At 32.4% G+C, this 22928-nt stretch overlaps 1 protein-coding gene across 1 annotated transcript; it reads right to left on the reverse strand.

The window, feature by feature from the left end:
• Positions 1 to 451: 451 nt before the first annotated feature.
• Positions 452 to 955, reverse strand: LOC149157964 (secreted RxLR effector protein 161-like). The gene is made up of 2 exons (XM_089433837.1): positions 721 to 955; positions 452 to 633 (listed from the first exon to the last, which is right to left on the reverse strand). Exons 1-2 carry the CDS (start codon positions 953 to 955, stop codon positions 452 to 454), a joined length of 417 nt encoding a protein of 138 aa, XP_089289963.1.
• Between the last annotated feature and the right edge of the window lie 21973 nt (positions 956 to 22928).

The following is a 22928-nucleotide window of genomic DNA, read 5'->3' on the forward strand; positions in this document are numbered from 1 at the left end:
GAGAGTCTGAACTAGGAGAGTCTGGCTCTGCAGAATGCTATACATTGTTAATCAACATTACACATTAAATAGAATACATGGTTTTAGGGAAGTTAGAACAACATCCTAAGAAATAGAAACTAATTCCTATCCTGAGGCTATGTGAACCAACTCTACCTATTCTAGGGTATTCTCCATTATCTTCAACACTCCCCATTAATGGAGAATGGGTTCACATATATGCCTAACATCTCCCTAAACATTTGAAATTTTACTTTTCCAAAGGGCTTAGTGAAAATGTCCCCAACATTATCACATGTATTACAATATTCTAGATGAATTTCTTTAGACTGCACTTTCTCCCTTACAAAATGAAATTGAGTATCAATATGTTTAGTGTTTTTGTGAAACACTGGATTTTGGCTAGCTTGATTGAACTTTTATTGTCACATCTAATTGTTGTTGTGACTACCTATTCTTCCCCAACATCCTGGAGAAGTCTCCACAACCAAACCGCCTCGCATGTTGCTGCACGCATGGCTTGATACTCTGCCTCTGCTGAGGACGAGGAGTCTATGTTCTGCTTCTTGCTACTCCAAGTGATCGCCCCGGATCCATGACTAAATGCATAACCTGTTATAGATCTGCGATCATCTACATTTCATGCCTAATATGAATCTACAAATCCTTCCAATCTGACATCAGAAGAGTCAGTTTAAATAATTCCATAATCTATAGTACCTTGTAGATACCTCAAAACACTCTTCGTTGCATTCCAGTAGCTTTCAAGTGTCTTAGACATAAATTGGCGTAACACGCTGAATGCATAAGCCAAATCATGTCTAGTTGTGGTTATGTAGATCAAACTCCCAACCAGCTGTTTGTAAAGTGTTGCATCTGCCGCTTTTGAGCCATCCTTACACTGCAAATTGATGTTCTGTTGTAATGGTACCGATGCAGACTTACACTGATTCATTCTTAACTTTTCTAACAGGCGTTTGACATACTTTGCTCAAGACAGATTTTTTTGACCTGAATCTCTCCAGATCTCGAGACCTAAACAGTATCTGAGTTCACCGAGATGCTTCATCTCAAACATTTGTGACATCTGCTGCTTGATTTCATCAATTAGATATATAGCATCACCTGTAATTATCAAATCATCTACATATAATGAAATCAGCACTACACACCCTTGCTCATCTTTCATGGTGTAAAGATTAGGGTCATTCTTACTTCTATTGTAGCCAGCTTGTAGAAAAAATGAATCAATCTTCTCATACCATGACCTGGGAGCTTGTTTTAGTCCGTAGAGTGCTTTCTTCAACCCACAGACTAGGGAATTTTTTAAGAACCCCCCCTAAATTTATAAATATAATAAATGGGCGAATCTCCATGGTATATAGGAAAAATGGAAGGCGATTTTATCAATAATATAATATGTATATATAATTTTTTGGCGAATCTCTCACCAGGCATGGCGAATATTTTACTCAATTATAAAATCTTGTAAGATCTTGGCGAGTCCTTCACTAAATAATAAAACTTTGTAAAGTCCTAGTGAATCTTAGCATAGGCTACATGCTGGTTTAATTCCCCCATTTAAATAGGCTACATTCCATGTGAATACCATGGGTCAATACCATGTGCCATTTTGGTGAATACCATGGGTCAATACCATGTGCCATTTTTATTTTTATTAATTCTAATATTAGGGTTAATAATGGTTTTTTGCATGGAATTAATAACAATCTAGTCCATGGTATTTGTCCCATAGTATTTTGGCCATAGGTTTCACCTAAATATAACCCATTTTTTGAGTGTTCGTAAATATAAGGTGACTTATGGAGTAAATATAAAAAAATGTTTTATTTGTTTACCATACCTCTTGTTTATTTATATTTTTATTAATTTACCATACCTCTTTTACAAATATGGTATTTGGCCCATAGGATTCACTTAAATAAAACCTCTTTCTTGAGCCTTCATAAATAGAACGAGGGTTATGGACTAAATATAAAAAGAGGTTTTATTTATTTACGATACGTCTAGTTTATTTATATTTTTATTTATTTACCATACCTTTTGAGTAAGTATAAAAAGACATTTTATTTATCTACCATACCTCCACTTTACTTATATTTTTATTTGTTTACACCCTTACATGTATATAAGGTGACTTATGGAGTAAATATAAAAAATGTTTTATTTATTTACCATACCTCTCATTTATTTATATTTTTATTAATTTACCATATCTCTTTTGTAAGTATGGTATTTGGCCCATAGGATTCACTTAAGTAAAACCTATTCTTGAAAATGGGCGAATGGATTCACTTAAACAAAACATATTCTTGAAAATGGATGAATTGGAAGGTTGTAAGTCCTAATTTCAAGGGCTAAATTGACCTTTTTTACCCTCTCCCTTAAAATAAGGTGGGCTATTTGAGGTGATTTGTAAAAATGTACTATGATACAAAATATTCGCCCACTAAAAATTTAAAACCCTTTAATTTCGCCAAAGGGCGAACATTCGCCCCTAAAATTATCCTTGCCACAGACTAAATGCTTTTTTCCCTTCTAGAGAAACCCTTCTGGTTGCTCTAAATAAACCTCTTCTTTCAGTTGTCCATTCAGAAATGCAGACTTTACATATAGTTGGTGCATTATCTAATGTTTCTTAGTATCTAAAGCAATCAACATTCTGATGGTGTTCAATTTAGCTACAGGGGCAAAGGTTTCTTCATAATCTATCCCTTCTTTTTGTGTGTACCCCTTTGCAAGAAATCTAGCTTTCAGTTTTTCTATAGTTCCATCTGCATTCATTTTCGGTTTATATAACCATTTGCAACCTATGACCTGTTTTCCTCTAGGGAGTTCTACCAATTGCCAAGTGTTGTTTCTGATTATTGAATCATATTCCTATTCCACGGTTATTTTCCATTCATTACTTTCATTTGCTTCTTTATAGCTAGATGGTTCAACAACATTCATCATACTAGTTATAAATTCATTTTCCTTATATCTTGCAGGCATTTGAGCTTTCCTACCTAATCTCCTGAGTGGTGAAGTGGTGGTTTCAAACCTTATTTCTTCCTGCTGCTGCTGCTGTTGTTGTTGTTGCTATTGTTGCCATTGCTGTTACTGTTGATGTTGTTGCTATTGTTGTTGCTATTGTTGTTGATACTATTCATCCTCTGCCTTTATTTTCCGTTGCTCCTGATTGTTCTCTACATCTTCTTCTTCAATGTACGGAACGTCCCATCCATCATAGTGCTCATTAGTTTCTTCATTATCCTGCTCATGGAATTGAACATATCTACTAACAAAGATCTTGTGAGTAGAGTGATTAAATAATTTGTATGATTTATATGACGAACAATACCTTATAAAAGTGCATCTAATGGCTTTTGAGTCTAATTTATTTCTATCTTCCTTTGGTATATGGGCAAATGCTTTAGATCCAAATATTCTTAAGTGTTTTACTACAGGCTTATATCCATATACTGCTTCAAAAGGAGTTTTAAACTCAAGTCTTCTTGTAGGACTCCTATTTTTTAAATAAACCGCAGTACTCACTGCTTCAGCCCAAAAACCATTTGAAATATTCTTACCTTTAAGCATACTTCTCGCACATTCCACCAGAGTTCTGTTCTTCCTTTCTGTTACTCCATTCTATTGTGGAGTATGGGGTACTGTGAACTATTGCAAAATTCCATGATATTTACAATATCTTATCAGCTCATCTTTCCTGTATTCTCCCCCTTGATCAGAGCAGAGAATTATTATCTGTTTCCCTGTTTGTCTTTCAATCATATTTTAAACTGCTTAAAGTATTCGAATGTATGACTCTTCTTACTTAAGAAAAACACCCAAGAAAACTTCATACAGTCATCAATAAACAATAGGAAATACATTGCTCCTCCTAATGATTTTGTCTGCATGGGACCACAAAGGTTTGTGAGCACTAACTCCAGTATATCCCTCTGTTTCTTTTCTACTCTAACATGGAATTCTTCTCTATGCATTTTTCCTAAAGTACAAGCATTGCAATCATTATGTACTTGCTTTAGCATAGGAAGATCTCTTACCATTTCTTTCCTCTGTAGTAACAACAAATCATTGTAATTGATGTGGCCGAATCTCTGGTGCCAAAGCTCTTTTGTAGTCAGGCTCGTTGTTGTCAATGCTCGAACCGGTGCAGGTCTCACATCCAACTTGTACAGTCCTCCTGTTCGGATTCCTGTAGCAATTGTCTTCATTCCATCTAGCAGATCCTTAATGTAACAGTTAGATTTTAAAAATTCAACTTTCAAATCTTGATCTGTAATCATTGATACAGAAATCAAGTTCTTTGTTATGCCAGGCACATACATTACATTGTAAATTTGTTTAATATTACCATCAGGTAGAATGACAGAAACTTTCCCACATCCTTTGATTTGATGACTTCTGTCATCTCCTAGGTAAATCTGTGCGCCTTTGTTGATCTCTTTAAAATCCTCCAACCAGTGCTTGTTCCCTGTCATGTGTGTTGACGCTCCTAAATCTACATACCAAATGTTTGTACCAACATTTTCATCATGATCTGCCATGAACAACCTCAAATTCTGCACCTGATCACCATTCATGAGATGACCTGCATGTCTCTTTGGCTTCTGCTGTTCTTCATGATACTTATTTTTCCTACATTTCTTGGCAATGTGACCCAATTTTCCACAATAAAAACATTTAGTTTCAGAGTAGCTTTTATTGGGATGCATACCTTGAGTCAAATTTGGTTGTTTTTATGAACTTGCTCTGTTTTTTTGTTATGGACCTCCTTTCCCTTTGTAAAAGTTTTTCCTCGCCACCAATGCAAGATTGGCACTCTGGGGCTTCAGAGTCGATCTCCCTTTTTCTTCCTGCATTAGTATACCTGTCAACTCTTCAAAATGTGGGATCCTTTCTCTGGCATTTATCCAAGTGATGAACATCTGATAGTCATTAGTGACACCATTCATTGTAATGGTCACAAGATCTGTATCGTCCATTGTATGACCAATATTTGATAATTTGGTTTTTAGATCCTTGATCCTTGCTATGAATGAAGCAATCGATTCATTCTCCTCCATCTTCATGGACAGAACTTACTCTTGAGGAACAAAAGAAGACTTGAATTTCTGATCTCGTACAATTCCTTCAGAATTCCCCAGATCTCGTTAGCTGACTTACCTTCTATGATGTGTGGTATAATACAGTCTTTCAATGACATCTTTAACATTGTCCTTGCTCTGCTTTCTCGTTTCTCCTAATCTAGGACCGATGCTGATCCAGCCACGAGCCTCGGCTCATCCCCATTCAGAATCGTCCAAGCACTCTACACTGCTAGCAGAGTCTGCATCTTAAACTTCCAATTATCATAATTGGAACCATCTAGCTTGTTATGCTCGTTCATGCATGCTTCAAATATGTTGTTATTCATCTTGGCGATTTAGAAAAACAAAAAATTGACAAGTAAAAGATGTTAAATTTACCCCAGATGTGTGACAGAGACAGATCACTGTTGTTCGATCTCACAGCACACGCACAGATCTTCGTGGCTTCCTTCTCAGCCTCCAGACAACCTCTTGTTGTTATCTTCAACCTTGTTATTGGCTTCCCACGCAGCTTCTCTGAAAACTTACAACCTTGTTCTTGACTTCCTTGCACAACCACAACCTTGTTATTGGTTTTCCTTGATCATCACAGAGGTACACGTCTTTCCTGCGATGATCTGCGATGAAAAAATTGCGCGAAGTGTTACAGTGCCCTCGTCACAGAGGTACACGCCTTTCCAGTGACAATTTCGGAATCGTCACAGTTATCTGCTTCAGAACTGCGATGATCTCGGTTCAAAGAACCACCCACCAGCTAGCGTACAGGTTCCTCAGCCTTGACGCTCTGATACCATGATAAAAATGGCAATGTTTGTATTAAAATAAAACCCACGAGCCAGCTCTACGAAAGAGAGTCTGAACAAGGAGAGTCTGGCTCTACAGAACGCTCTACATTGTTCATCAACATTACACATTAAATAGAATACATGGTTTTAGGGAACTTAGAACAGCATCCTAAGAAATAGAAACTAATTCCTATCTTGAGGCTATGTGAACCAACTCCACCTATTCTAGGATATTCTCAATTATCTTCAACAGTTGTTTCCTTAGACATGTTTTTGGTGTTTCTTTAATTTCTCCTGGTAGTTCATTGAAATAAGATGTACTCTTACTTAGCAATAGCTTTTGGTCTCTTCATGTGATAGTTAAATAGTTGTTTCCTTAGACATGTTTTTGGTGGTTCTTTAATTTCTCTTGGTAGTTCATTGAAATAAGATTTACTCTTACTTAGCAATAGTTTTTGGTCTCTTCATGTGATAGTTAAATAGTTGAATGAATATAGGAATACCATAATAGAATTCAAAATTCCATATGTTTTTTTTCAATTCAGCTCCTAAGTTGAAATGTCATGTAAAGTAGTACTATTGATTAGTTGTTCATTAGAATCTTAGATGTGCAAGCATAATTTTGATTTAATTAAAAACAGAGTTTACTTTCAACATTGTGATTTCCTTTAAGATATTTACTTTCCTTATTCATTAGCTTTTGCTTGATCTAAAATGCTTTAGGAGAGTGCGTAAGGTTTTGTTTCCTCTAGAATGCTTTAGTAGTGGTTCTAAGGCAGATCTACCTTCAACAAGTAGGATGATTAAAAGATCATAGACAATTTCATGTAGAACCAATATTAGCTTCTTGTAGTTATTTTCGTAGGTTTTGTTGATTTCCTTGAAATAAAAAGATGATTCCCATTCTGATAAGTTAATGTTTAGTTAATTAGTTGTTTATTTTGAGCAATTAAAAACCCTGTTGATATCAATATTGTTTTCTTCATTTTTATTATCGATATTTTCGTTCATTTCTATTGTTGATATTCTCATTGACAAGTTCCAGGACATCTCTCATTTCCTCATCATTTCCATGTACATCCACATATTTTTCAAGTTCATCTACATATTTTTCAAGTTCTCTACATTTTGTGTCTCCACATATCTTTTGTACTTCCACTATTCTTTTAAGCTCTCTATTTTCCTTTAATTCTCTTTTTTTTTTTTTTCTGATCATTTCTCATCTTATTCTTTAATCCAATTCTCATGGTACTTTCATTTATAACCCTTTTTGTTTCTATGTTAAAAAAATGAAGAAATTAAAATCTAATTCCAAAATAACACTAAGATTTTAGTACTACAAATTGTTTAAAACAAATTGAAATATCTAAAAGCCAAATTACGATATATGCCACAATAAAATTACAAATTCCATTTATATGGTGATTTATAATTCAATTTAAGACAAATTTCAATTTATCTTCTTGTTTAGTAAAATAAAGATCGTAATATTCTTTTGCATAGGAAAAAGGTTGATATATATTTTCCATAATAAAACAATAACATAATATCCCTTTTCTACCATACTAATAATATTTGTTTTCCATAGAAAAATAAAAATATATTGTTTTTTTTTTAATAAAAAAATTCAAATTATTTTCCAAAAAACATTTTTTTTACCTTAAACAAAAAATTTATTTTTCAATTAAATATTTAACCAATGATTATGCCGATAGGTGTTCCTCTATTGGAATTGGTTACTTTAATCCATTTTCTACTTAATCTTTTTGATTTGATGGCCTAAAATGAAAAATGTCAGTATATTCTCGTTATCACCACTCCATCAATGGAAGGAATTCACACCATTAACTTCCATACATATCTAAATCACATGTTTAAACCATACTTCAATTATTTTTTTAAAAAAATGATTACAAATTTACTATGCTTATTGTTCATAACCACGTATCATGATTACTAGAAATAAATTTAAAAAAACATGCATTGAAACGTTATTATAACGATTCACATTCAACCATTTGCTAAGTATAATATTCACTCCATTAAGTGCATCTGTCTCTATACATTTCTTTGTGAAACACATGCGGAGTTGGATGTTAACTGTAGTGGATGAATTAGTGAATGATAAGATGAAAAGTGGAGGAAACACGCTAAGATTTTGTGCCTACTCCTTGCAACGACTGGCCGTTCGTATTCTCCCAACAAAACGAACTCAACACAACATTCATTAGGTTTATAGTGGTAAATCAAGTTCAATTTCATGACTATTGCTAATATTGAGATTTCCATTTCATATGATAGATTTGATTAACAAATTCACTCATGTTTGATTTGATAGACAAGTTTTCCAAGTTCAAGGTTTGGATTGCGAAATTATTTTTTCTTGGGTATTCTTTATTGTATAATCCACTTTATTGTATAATCCATGGATATGATACATTTTTTTTAATGTATAATAATTATTCTTTATCTCCTTCATCTTTAAGTTTGGCTCTGCATGATTATAAATTAGGGTTTTGTGCTCGGTTTTAATGTGGATCATTCACATAAACAACTGGATCGCAGCCGCCAGAACTTTCATTGCCTTTTTCTGTTAACGATTTTCTATTCACGATATATGTAGGGTAAAATATTTATGATGTGAATATTTTACTATAACTTAATAGAGCAATAATTGTGATGGGTTTTTATGCATTCTATCAATCTAGCCAGATCATTGGTTAATGTGAAATGCAATAACGTATAAATTAACAAGGATGTGCTTTGTGTTAATTAAAACATTATGGCTATCTGAATGATAAAAAAATGCAAACTCTGGATTCCAAAGAAATCACCAATAGGCGCATCCACTGGAACCCTAACAAATTACCGATGAGCAGATCGTTATCATAAAAAAATGTAAATCCAGCTCCTTAAGAAAATAGAGATTTATAAATTGCGCAATGTCCACGCAATGTGATTTAGATTTATGAATGGATGGATTTCAACGAAAGCAGAATGTTCAAGTTAACGTTTAAAGAACGCTAATAACAATGATCACAATGTCAAATTTTTCCTGCGGTAACCCAACACCTTCTATTTATTTTTGTAACAATTAATTTGTTAATTGAGTGATTATAATAATTTGGGTCATTATAAGAAATATATCAGCCAATCTCAAAATATCAGATCTCGGCAAAAATACGAAATTTCCCTACACTTTGTTACTAGATTGAGTGCATTGATCGCATGGTTATTGGGCATCTTGCGGTGTTCTTCCAGATCGAGACACTAGGTGACAAAACCTATGTCTCCTAGTTGTTTGAGAACAAATGATTAATTTCAAGAGTTGTTGTTGTAACTACCTTTGAGGTTGTAATTATTTCACAATTTTCTAAAAATTAAAAATTACCAATGAAATACATTAAGGAATGTATTTATTAGTCAAAATATGAAAAAAAATATATCCTAAGCAACTTTCAGTTCAGATTGCAAATGTGATCTATTGGAAAAGTAAAAAAAAAAAATCCAAAATTAATAGCACTAAATAGGGTAGGAAAACTTGTAAAAAAAATAGGTTCAAAGGAACATTTGGATGCAAGTTTTGAAATATAATTAATAAGTTTTGATTAATACATTGCGTTAACAAAAACTTGTGTTCATATAAAAATCATTATGTATTTACATATAAACTTGTGTCCAATAAATATTAATATGTAAATTACATGGACAATTATATATTATTCCCTTGGGTTCATAATCCCCGTGGGTTTTAGTATTAATCTCTTGGGTTTATAATATCAATCATGGTCAACCATGGTCAAATGTTTCATTGTGACAAAACTCGTGTCCATTTAAAAATCATGGACAACCATGGTTAGACATGGTTGATCATGGTCAACCATAATCGAATGTCGAATTGTGATAAAGATTGTCTCAATATGGAAATCAACCATGGTAAACCATGGTCCAACGTCAAATTGTGACAAATATTGTCTTGATATGAAAATCAACCATGGTCAACCATGTTCCAACATCGCATTGTGATAAGGATTGTTCCAATATGAAAATCAACCATGGTCAACTATGCTTATTTTAGTGTTTATAATATTTATTTTAGGGTTTATATAGCTTAGATTTACAATATTAGTCCAGTGGGTTTAATATTATTCTTTTGGGTTCATAAGCCCTTGGGGTTTTAGTATTAATCCCTTGGGTTTATAATATCAATCCCTTGGGTTTATTATTCTGTTGTCTTTATAACATTAATTAGGATCAACCATGGTTAATCATAGAAAACCATGGTTGAATGTCACATTGTGACAAAGAATGTCTCAATATCGAAATCAATCGTAGGAAACCATGGTCAAGCATGATCAACCATGGCCAAACATCGCATTGTGACAAAGATTGTATCAACATGAAAATAATCTATGGTCAACCATGGTCCGACGTCGAATTATGACAAATATTGTCTCAATATGCAAACCAGCTGTGGTCAACAATGGTCTAAGATCGCGCTATGACAAGGATTGTCTCAATATGAAAATCAAATATGGTCAACGATGTTTATTTTAGTGTTTATAATATTTATCTTAGGGTTGATATACCTTGGGTTTATAATAATACTCCCTTGGGTTTAATATTATTCCTTTGGGTTCATAAGCCCTTGGGGTTTTAGTATTAATCCCTTGGGTTTATTATTCCTTTTTTTTTATAATGTCAATCCCTTAGGTTTATTATTCTCTTGGGTTTATAATATTAATCATGGTCAACCATGGTTGAATGTCACATTATGGCAAAGACTGTCTCAATATGGAAATCAACCATGGTTAACCATGGTCCAACATCGCGTTCTGACAAATATTTTCTCAATATGAAATTCAATAATGGTCAACCATGGTCTAGCGTGGCATTGTGACAAGGATTGTCTTAATATGGAAATCAACCATGGTCAACCATGTTTATTTTAGGATTTATAATAGTTATGTTAGGGTTTATATACCTTGTATTTATAATTTTTATCCCTTAGGTTTGTTATCCCATTGGGTTCTTAATATCAATTCATTTTGTTTATTTATCTAAGGCTTCATATTCCTAGGGTTTAATATTATTCAACAATAGACAACCATAATCAACCATGGTCAACCATAAAAAACCATGTTAAACCATGGTCAACCATGGCCCTACGTCACATTGTTAGAAGGATTGTCTCAATATGAAAATAAACCATGGTCAACTATGTTTATTTTAGTATTTTTAATATTTATCTTAGGGTTTATAAACCTTGGGTTTATAATATTAGTCCCTTGGGTTTAATATTATTCCCTTGGGGTTTTAGTATTAATCCCTTAGGTTTATCATTCCTTTGGGTTTATAATATCAATCTCTTTGGTTTATTATTCCCTTAGGTTTATAATATTAATCATGGTCAACCATTGTCAATCATAGCCAAGCATGGTCAACCATGATTGAATGTTGCATTCTGACAAGGATTGTCTCACCATGAAAATCAAGCATGTTTATTTTAGTATTTATAATATTTATCTTAGGGTCTATATACCTTGGGTTTATAATATTAGTTCCTTGGGTTTAATATTATTCCCTTGGGTTCATAATCCGTTGGAATTTTAGTATTACTCCCTTGGGTTTATTTTTCCCTTGGGTTCATAATATCAATCCCTTGGGTTTTATTACCTTTGGTTTATAATATCAACCATGGTCAACCATAGCCAACCATGGTCAACCATGGTTGAATGTCGCATTGTGACAAAATTGTCTCCATATAAAAATCATGGAAAATCATGGACAATCATGCACAACCATGGTCGACCATGGTCAATCATGGTCAACCATGGTCGAGCATCACATTGTGACAAATATTTTCTTGATATGAAAATCAACCATGATGAATGTTTGTCCAATGTCTCATTGTGACAAAGATTGTCTCAATATGAAAATTAACCATGGTCAACCATTGTCCAACATCGCATTGTGATAAGGATTGTCTCAACATGAAAAACAACCATGGTCAACCATGTTTATTTTAGTGTTTATAATATTTATTTTAGGGTTTATATACCTTCGGTTTATAATATTAGTCCCTTGGGTTTAATATTATTCCCTTGGGTTAATAATCCCTTGGGTTTATAATATTAATCATGGTCAACCATGTTCAATCATAGCCAACCGTGGTCAATCATAGCAAACCATGGTGAACCATGGTCGAATGTCGCAATGTGACAAAGATCGTCTCAATATGGAAATCAACCATGTTCCAACATTGCGTTATGAAAATGATTGTCTTGATATGAAATTGAATGATGGTCAACCATGGTCCATTGTTGCATTGTGACGAGGATTGTCTCAATATGGAAATCAACCATGGTAAACCATGTTTATTTTAGGGTTTATAATATTTATGTTAAGGTTTAGATAATTTTGTTTTATAATTTTTATCCCTTGGGTTTATAATATCAATCCCTTGGATTTATTGATCTAAGGGTCCATATTACTAAGGTTTAATATTATTCCCTTAGCTTTATAGACCCCTGGATTTACCATGGTCGAATGTTGCATTGCCCAAATATTTTCTCAACATGGAAATCAACCATGGTCAACCATGGTCACGCGTCAAATTTTGACAAACATTGTCTCGATATGAAATCCAATCATGTTCAACCAAGTTTAACCATGGTCCAATATTGCATCGTGACAAGGGTTTTCTCTATATGGAAATCAACCATTATCAACCATGGTCAAACATGATTATTTTAGCGTTTGTAATATTTATGTTAGGGTTTATATATGTTTCGTTTATAATTTTTATCCCTTGGGTTTAATATTCCCTTTGGTTTATAATATCAATACCTTGGGTTTATTGATCTAAAGGTTCACATTCCTAGGGTTTAATATTGTTCCCTTAAGTTTATAGTGATTTTGTTTTTAGTATTAATCCCAAGAGTATATTATTCCTTTGGGTTTATAATATCAATCATGGTTAACCATGCTCAACCATTGTCAACCATGTTTTATAAATTCAATGACGGTCAACCATTGTCCAATGTCGCATTGTGACAAATAATGTCTTAATATGAGAATCAACCATAGTCAACCATGGCCCAATGTTGCATTGTGACAAATATTCTAGTGATTTGGAAATCATTCATGGTCAACCATGGTTTATCGTCACATTGTGACAAGGTTTTTCTCAAAGCAAAAATCAACCATGGTCAACCATGTTCAACGATGTTTATTTTAGTGTTTATAATATTTATCTTAGGGTTTATATACCTTAGATTTATAATATTCGTCCCTTAGGTTTAATATTATTCAACCATGGTCAACCATGTTTTATAAAATCATTTATGGTTAACCATGGTTAATCATGGCTAACCATGGTCCAACATCGCATTTTGACAAATATTGTCTCAATATAAAAATCAATCATTGTCGCAACAATGGTCCAACGTCATATTATGACAAAGATTGTCTCAATATGATAATCATAGTCAATAATCGTCAATCATAATCAAATATAGTAAACCATGGTCAACCATAGTCAGCCATGTTTTATAAAATCAAACATGGTCAATCATGTTCAACCATGGTCGAACGTCACAATGTGACAAAAAGTGTCTTGATATGAAAATTGGCGATGGTTAAGCATGGCCAACCATGGTCCAACGTTGCATTGTGACAAGGATTGTCTCTATATGAAAATCAACCAAGGTCAAGCATGTTTATTTTAGTGTTTACAATATTTATCTTAAGGTTTATATACATTGGGTTTATAATGTTAGTCCCTTGGGTTTAATATTATTCCCTTGGGGTCATAATCCCTTGTTGTTTTAGTATTAATCCCTTGGGTTTATTGTTCCCTTGGCTTCATAATATCAATCCCTTGGGTTTATTAATCTAAGGGTTCATATTCCTATGGTTTAATATTATTCCATGATTAATATTATGTTAGGGTTTATATACCATAGGTTTATAATTTGTATCCCCTTGTTTTATTATTCCCTTGGGTTTATTAATATAAGGGTCCATATTCCTAGGGTTTAATATTATACCCTTAGCTTTATAGACCCCTCGGTTTACCATGGTCAAATGTCACATTGCCACAAAGATTGTCTCAATATGGAAATGAACCATGGTCAATAATGGTCCAACATTGCATTTTGACAAAGATTGTCTCGAGATAAAAACCAATCATGTTCAACCAAGTTTAACCATGGTCCAACGTTGCATTGTGACAATGATTTTCTTTATATGGAAACCTACCATGGTCAACCATGTTTATTTTAGGGTTTATAATGTTTATGTTATGGTTTATATACATTGTGTTTATAATTTTTATGTTAGGGTTTATGTACGTTGTGTTCATAATTTTTATCCCTTGTATTTATTATTCCCTTTAGTTTATAATATCAATACCTTGGGTTTATTGATCTAAGGGATCACATTCCTAGGGTTTAATATTATTCGCTTAGGTTTATAGTGCTTGGGTTTTTAGTATTAATTGCAAGGGTTTGTTACTCCCCTCGGTTTATAATATCAATCATGGTTAACCATGTGCAACCATTGCCTACCATGTTTATAAATTCAATGACTGTCAACCATGGTCCAATGTCGCATTGCGATAAATAATTTCTCAATATGAGAATCAACCATTGTTAACCATGGTCCAATTTCACATAGTGACAAATATTCTCTTGATTTGAAAATCATTCATGGTCAACTATGGTCAACCATGGTCTACCATCACATTGTGACAAGGATTATCTCAAAATGAAAATCAACCATGGTCAACCATGTTTAATGAAGTTTATTTTAGTGTTTATAATATTTATATTAGGGTTTATATACCATGGATTTATAATATTAGTCCCTTAGGTTTAATATTATTCAACCATGGTCAACCATGTTTTATAAAACATTTGTGGTCAACCATGGTCCAACGTCCCATTGTGAGAAATATTGTCTCAATATGAAGATCAATCATTATCGCAACCATGGTTCAACGTCACATAATCACAAAGATTGTCCCAATATGATAATCATAGTCAACCATGATCAGTCATGGTCAACCATAGTCAACCATGGTCAACCATAGTCAACCATGGTCAACCATGTTTGATAAAGTCAAACATGGTCAATCATTGTCAACCATGATTTGTAAAGTCAAACATGGTTTTCCATGGTCAATCATGCTCAACCATGGTCGAACATCACATTGTGACAAAGATTGTCTTGATATGAAAATGAGTCATGGTTAATCATGGTCAACCATGGTCCAACATTGCATTGTGACAAGGATTGTCTCTATATGAAAATTAACCATGGTCAAGCATGGTTATTTTAGTGTTTACAATATTTATCTTAAGGTTTATATACCTTGGGTTTATAATGTTAGTCCCTTGGGTTTAATATTATTCACTTGGGGTCATAATCCCTTGGTGTTTTAGTATTAATCCATTGGGTTTATTATTCCCTTGGGTTTATTATTCCTTTGGGTTTATAACTTTTATCCCCTTGGGTTTATAATATGAATCCCTTGGGTTTAATGATCTAAGGGTCCATATTCCTAGGGTTTAATATTATTCCCTTAGCTTTATAGACACCTGGGTTTACCATGGTTGAATGTTGGATTACCACAAAGATTGTCTCAATATGGAAATCAACCATTATTCCCTTAGGTTTATAATGTCTTGGGTTTTTAATATTAATCCCTAAGGTTTATTATTTCCTTCGGTTTATAAATCATAGTCAACCATGGTCAATCATGGTCAAACGTCACATTTTGACAAAGATTGTTTCAATATGAGAACCAAACATTGCCTCAACCATGGTCAAACGTTGCATTATGAAAAATATTGTCTCAATATCATAATCATGGTAAACCATGGTCAATCATTGTCAAACTTGGTCAACCATGTTTTATAAAATCAAACATGGTCATCCATGGTTAATCATGGTCAACCATTGTGGAATGTGGCATTATGACAAAGATTGTCTTGATATGAAAATCAACCATGGTTAAGCATGGTCAACCATGCTCCAATGTCACATTATGACAAGGATTGTCTCAATATGAAAATCAACCATGGTCAACCATGTTTTTTTTAGTATTTATAATATTTATCTTAGGTTTTATATACCTTGGGTTTATAATATTAGTCCCTTGTGTTTAATATCATTCTCTTGGGTTCATAATCCCTTGGGGTTTTAGTATTAATTTCTTGCCTTTATAATGTCAATCCCTTGGGTTTATCATATCAGCTATGGTCAACCATGGTGAATCATAGGCAAGCATGGTCAACCATGCACAAATGTCGCTTTGTGACAAAGAATGTCTCAATATGAAAATCAGCCATGGTCAGCCACAGTCAACTATGATCAACCATGGTCCAATGTCACATTGTGACAAAGTATTAATTATTATTATTAGTATGTCAAAATGAATTAATTATTAATATTATGAATTAATTAATTATTATTATTATTTAGTAATATTTAATTAATAAAATATTATTATTGTTTAATAATAATTAATTAATTAACTATTATTTATTAATTACTATTAGTAAATTACTATTAACAATATTAATAGTAAATACTGTTATTAATATTATTAACACAAACTAATATAAATTTGAAAATAAAATATAAATATTTATATTATTCTAAAAATAATATTAAAAATTAATTACTTTTTAATCAAATAAGTAATTATTAAATAATTTTTTATAAAAGATGAAATAACAAATTATTATTATTATTATCATCATCAATGGTTTGTGTCATAGCTACAAATGAAGCCTTATACCTATATTAACCACATTTACTCTAATAATTATTGTTAATTAAATTTACTATTATTATGAGTTAGGATTATTATTAAATATTTAAATTATATTAAATAATTTAAAATTAAATAATATTAAATAAAATATTATAGAGTAAGTTAATATTATTTTAATATATAATATAATAATCATAAATATATAAATATATAATAATATGGCTGTTATTATTTATATAGTTACTAATAATCAGAAATAGTTGACTTTTAACAAAATAAACATAATAATTATTAATGTGGTTGATACATGCCTATCGACATATTGTAGATATGCTTCATATATGTCTATCGACGTATATCAACCACATCGGTAAATGTGGTTGTGCTAGTATATACAACTATCGACTAAAAGTTTTGTACATCAAATAGATTGAGTAGACCTGGGTAAATTGTTGACCAAGAGTTTGAGAATATCACAACTGAGGATTCTCTTGGGGTAAACTCTTAGCTGATTCAAGATTCTCTAGTGAAATTTAAGCCCAATATTTGTAAAATATCTCAATCGATTTTTTTCAGAGAAAAATCTTGGTTAAGAGCTTTCCAAACTCTTGCCCGAGTCTAGTTAGTTCGTGGTTAAGACAAGCCAGGATTGTGGAAACCTCTCATATGTGAGTTTTTAAATTTCTCAACTGAAATTTTTTAAATCTCTCATCTAAGAGCTTTTATAGGCCCATAGTTTCTACTCAAGAAAAAAAAAATCAGAAAAATTATGTAATTTTAACAAACTACAACTTTATAGATGCCAAATCTTTGCAAAAGTTAAGAGTTATATGGTGATATTGGTACTAATAGATTGAGATCTGAATCTACATTTGAATGATATAATATTTCTTGCTTTTCATCGAGAATTGATATTTACTACTAATTTTATACTAAATTGTGTCACTACATATTTTAATAGTCTTAAATATTGTCTGAAATAAAAATTCAATAACTTCAAAACCGAAAAATTAAATCATTTGAAAAATCACTTATAAATTCCTGTCATTGTGATCTTTGAAATGTTATGACTTATTGATGATCAAATTAAAAAATTATATTGTTGAATCATTGAATGCGTTTTGAAAATTCACCATATTTTTGTCTTACCCTATGAAAAATAATGATCGAATGCGAAAATTCCCCAAACATAGTGGAATTAATTAGTGCAATTTCTGTAGATTGTGATGATATAATTTTTTTTCCCAAAATTAAATCACCATCTCTAAAAATCATGGTGGTTACTTAAGTCACTTAGCATATTTCCGGAAAATTTCAAGTATTGCAATTAGTAAACACCAAATTTCTCCAGCTATATGTCTATAAAATTAAAAAGAAATGTCCATAGAAGAATGGCAATTATTTACAAATATTGTTTTTATTGTAAAGAAAATATGAGTTTACAATCTTTGATGTTTGAAAAAACCAAAAAAATCAAGTAAAAAGTGTTTCCCAAATTCATATTTTCAAGTAATGCATCCTTATGAGAAACATGGGTTATATTATGGTATGTAGATGAGAGAAAGGTATAAAAAACATGATGAATAGATGTAGCAAGCCAGTCAAAAAACCAAATCCAAATTCATAACCCTAACTTTGTACACTTAAATCTTTATAAAAGCAAACAAATCAATGACTGCAATCAAAAAGGCTATTTGAAGTAGTTTTATTAATGCAAAAAAAAATTAGTACATAGTAGAGGTTCTCACAATTGATCATTACCAAACACTCCATACTCTTTAAATAGAGAGCATCGACTAATGAGTTGTTTCCATAGTCATTAGTATCTAAGAGAATATGAGCTACGGAATAGTAGCCATTAGTATCAAGTAGAATAGAACATGAGCTATGTGATATTCTATGTCTAAAACATATCGAGATTGTCACTGTGATTAGTGCATACAAAAAACATACTAACAAACGCATATCATCTAAAAACATATTAGACAAACTTGAGCTTAACTAATTCTCAAATATCTAAAAGTAATTCATGTTCAAGAAATAGTATTTAATGCATTTTCATAGAAATGCATGTATCATCGCCTAATGTGTATATCCATTCAATTCAAATTAATTATATATATATATATTCACCATTCATCCTTGATTGTTACCCTACTATACTTCACATTTAATTTTATTGTTTACTTTGCACTTACTTTAGGGTTCCTAGCATCATATTCTACCAATTAGTCCCTTATCAATAATAGATTAGAACTCCCTTAAAAAAATGTTATTGGAATTGTTACCCTACTATACTTCATATTTAATTTTATTGTTTACTTTGCACTTACTTTAGGGTCCCTAGCATCATATTCTACCAATTAGTCCCTTATCAATAATAGATTAGAACTCCCTTAAAAAAATGTTATTGGAATTGTGTGTAAATACAGTAATAAATTTATGAAACATAATTATGTTTATAAAATGCACTCTCATAACATTATATAATATATATTTTAACACATAAATGGCACAAAATATTGCATGATAAATTTAATCACACGACGAGTGATTTTAAAACAAAATTAAAAAAACTAAAATTCAGAGCATTAGAGATACCATGTTAATACACCAACCGTGATGTAAAATCCTAAAGCATGCTCGCAATTGTAGTATAACTTCATGTTGCAGTAATTATATTTACTACAAAGAGATAAAGATGCCATCAATGAAACACAACATTGGTCCACGATGATTTATCAATCTATATATAGAGAGAAATAGACTAGTTTACAACTCTAACTAAACATGGCGTTGACTTTTAGGCTTAACAGAAATAGAGTATAATGAAGTTATAGAATTTAGTTGGGTTGGAAAGCAAGCTTATTTTAATTTTTTTAATATTTATAAATTTAACTATATATTAAATTAAAATTATTGATAAGTTGCATTATTATTGTTATTATGATCTTTATATTATTTTTAAGAAATAAGAATAAGTAAAATTAAGCATAGCAGGTTATAGTGGTTTAAAAAAGAGAAAAAAAAATGTAGTCTTGACATTTAGGACGCAATGAATGGGAAGAATTTCATAAGTTGTTATAGGGCTGAAATATAAATCATAGAAAAATACTTTATGCACAACCTTTTATCTTACAATGGAGTCATCTAAGATGGTAATTATCATCCCTCTAGATTTAACAATATTTTTCTTTTGATAAAAAGCAACTCAAATCTATCTTAATGAGGAGATGAACATCAAATCTCTGAAGGCGTGAATCTTTCTTTAAATATTTATAATAATAAAAAAAACTTTATAATAGACTTATGTGCATACCTTAAGTAAATTCTATATTTTTTATGCTTTATATATTAAAAATGAGGTAAGCACGCGTCTCAATGAAATATAGAAATAAGTTTTAAAAATAGGTAAGCACACGTCTCAACGAAATATAGAAATAAAACTTTGTAAAAAAAAAAAACCTTACCTTAAATGCATACAAGCAATAGAAAAATATTTCGCTTGAAATACATATTAAAATAATTTATTTATATTTAATATCGAAAAAGTTTTTCTACTTTATCTACTTATAAAATGATATAAAAATATTCAATTTAATATACATACTAAAACATTTTATTTATAATAAATATTAAAAAATAATAATTAACAATCTTTTTAAAAGTTATTTTTCAATTTTATATTAATTAAAAAGAAATTACACCTCCTTAATACTCATATAAAAAAACCTTTTAAAATCAATTAACATATTAACATAAACTAAAACTTATTTGTTAAACCTAACCATTGAACATGACTTAAAACCATTAATTATGTCAAACAAGAAAAAGAACTTGACTTAAAAATTGAAAGAGCACACCCTAATGAATGTTATCAATGATTTCTTCAACTTGAGGTAGAGATGTAGTCGCGCTTTACCATATTGGCCTTCATAACCAATGTATTGCTTAGAAAATAACTTAAAATTTGAGCATGCATACTAGATTGTGCATTCACATCAAATAAGGTCACATATAAATACATTTAGTATCGTCTCAAGATAGGTAGATTATCTTGGACACATAATCACTTGGTTGAGAGAATATCTCAACCACACACCAATCTAGGAACATCTAGATATAACAACCCTAAGGAATAGGAACAAACTCCTATAGATAGAATGAATCACAACTGAGACAAGTAAGAATTACAATTTCTATGTCACCCCTTAATGACTACTTGTCTCGATCTCGATCTGCAAAGTCTATTTGTGGTCAAACATAACAAAATAATATGTCAATTTCCATATAAAGGAACAACCATCTACACATGGGTTCCCAACCACTGCAACCGCCAGTCTACTAGGATGTCCTTTGCATACATGGTTCTGTCAACCATTATGACTGCATACATTTACCCGTATTTGTAAATCCTCCTCCATCATCATCATGGGTTTTATCGGATTACCCATAACCATGCTCTGGGTTTTATCGGATTACCCTCAACCATGCCAACAAGGACTCTCAGCCACCAAGGCCCAACTCAGCCCCCAAGGCTCAACATAGCCACCAAGACTCGACTCTACCACCAAGGCACTCAATTCAGTGACAAAGGCTCAACACAACCACAAAGGCTCAACTCTACCACCAATGCACTCAATTCAGCCATAAAATCTCACCACAGGCTCAACTCAACCAGGCCCAGGGTTTTCTCATCTCACCCGCAACCATGCCAAGGGTTTTGTTGGCTAGCCCTAAACCATGCCTACAACAATCCCTGTCCACTTCACACTCACACATGGTTTTTGTCTTACCACAAACCTCCACTTCAAAGACAAAGTGGTTTTAATATTTCCACGAACTTTATGGGGGTACATATGCTTTATTAGGCAAACATTACACTGTCCAATTCTTGTAGTTACAAGGCACATACATTATAAATACCACTACAAAACATCCTAGACTTGCTTACTAATAAATGTATGTGACACAATACACCATGAGTCTGTTCCACAAACTCAAACTTTCACTTGGTTTTCCATCATCCTTTAATATTTGATGGAACTCCTCTAATGCCATCTTGAGTATCATGTCTTCATCATATCCTACAAATTTGTGTATTATTGGAATGACCATTTCCAACATATACTCAGAATTGTGACAATAGTTGGTAAAACCAATGTCACTTTAATAACAACCAAAAATACCATGACACGACATACTTATTATTAAAATCAACATTAAAATGATAAACATTAGCCCCAAACTCCTGCATTTCAACTTGATCGTTGACACCTTTAAGATTCCACCAACAATTTCCAGCTTCCCATTTAGATTCTCTACAGCTCAAGCATCTTCAAATGTTCATATCAATTTTAAAAAATGAAATAGCGATTAATTTTGCCTTATTGGTTGGTTTATTGGCCAGCTAATTTAAAAACCCTACATCAGCTTCGTCATGGAACCATTCGACTGACCTCTAGATCCTCTCGCCTAGTGTAAAAAAATTTCTGCCATAAGTGAAGATCTTGGCAACATGCGTATCACCTTGAACAACCAAGGCAGGGTTCGTCTCTGTAAGAGGAATCCACAGGTTCCGCAACTTTGACAATCACCTGAGGTTAGCCATTGCTAGATGGCCCATTATAACATTCACCTTGACGAAACTGCCAAGATCCTCGCTCACCACAACATCTATGAAGTTGTCTCATTCTATCATCCTCAGATCCACGTTAGAATTCAGCTCAGTCCAAACCTAAACAATTTGGTCATCCCTTGCATTGAAGATATGAATGTAACCATTGAATCCGAAGGCGCCACCATGTACTCCTCCGAGCATCAGAGGGTTATGAGAATTCACAAACTGCAAAATCATCGAAACTTAGGAGGGCACAAAGTTACCATTTTGTCAGCCAATCGTCACAAAACATAACCCCAACATGGAGCAAATTGGGCAAATCCTTCACGTCAGAGGTTGCAACTTGACAGATCAGAGAAGGAGACTGACCAACTAGAATTCCACACGAGAATTGGGCACACAAACTGAAACGAACAAGATGACTCCAAACTTCCACTGCTCATATCACCATAGGTAGACTCGAATCATCTCATACATCTGTTGCGCATATCCACACAACACTACCACAGTCCACGATCGCCAGCCAGCCACACCAAAATCAGGCAGATAGGAGATCGATCCATGCTACTAAGAAATCCAACATCTGGAGGGGTCACAAATTCTGGAGGGGGAGCGATCTCCAA

The sequence above is a fragment of the Pinus tabuliformis genome, chromosome 5_2 (assembly GCF_031772625.1).
Source record: "Pinus tabuliformis cultivar Carrire ecotype Pingquan chromosome 5_2, CPIR1, whole genome shotgun sequence".
NCBI classification, from domain to species: domain Eukaryota; kingdom Viridiplantae; phylum Streptophyta; class Pinopsida; order Pinales; family Pinaceae; genus Pinus; species Pinus tabuliformis.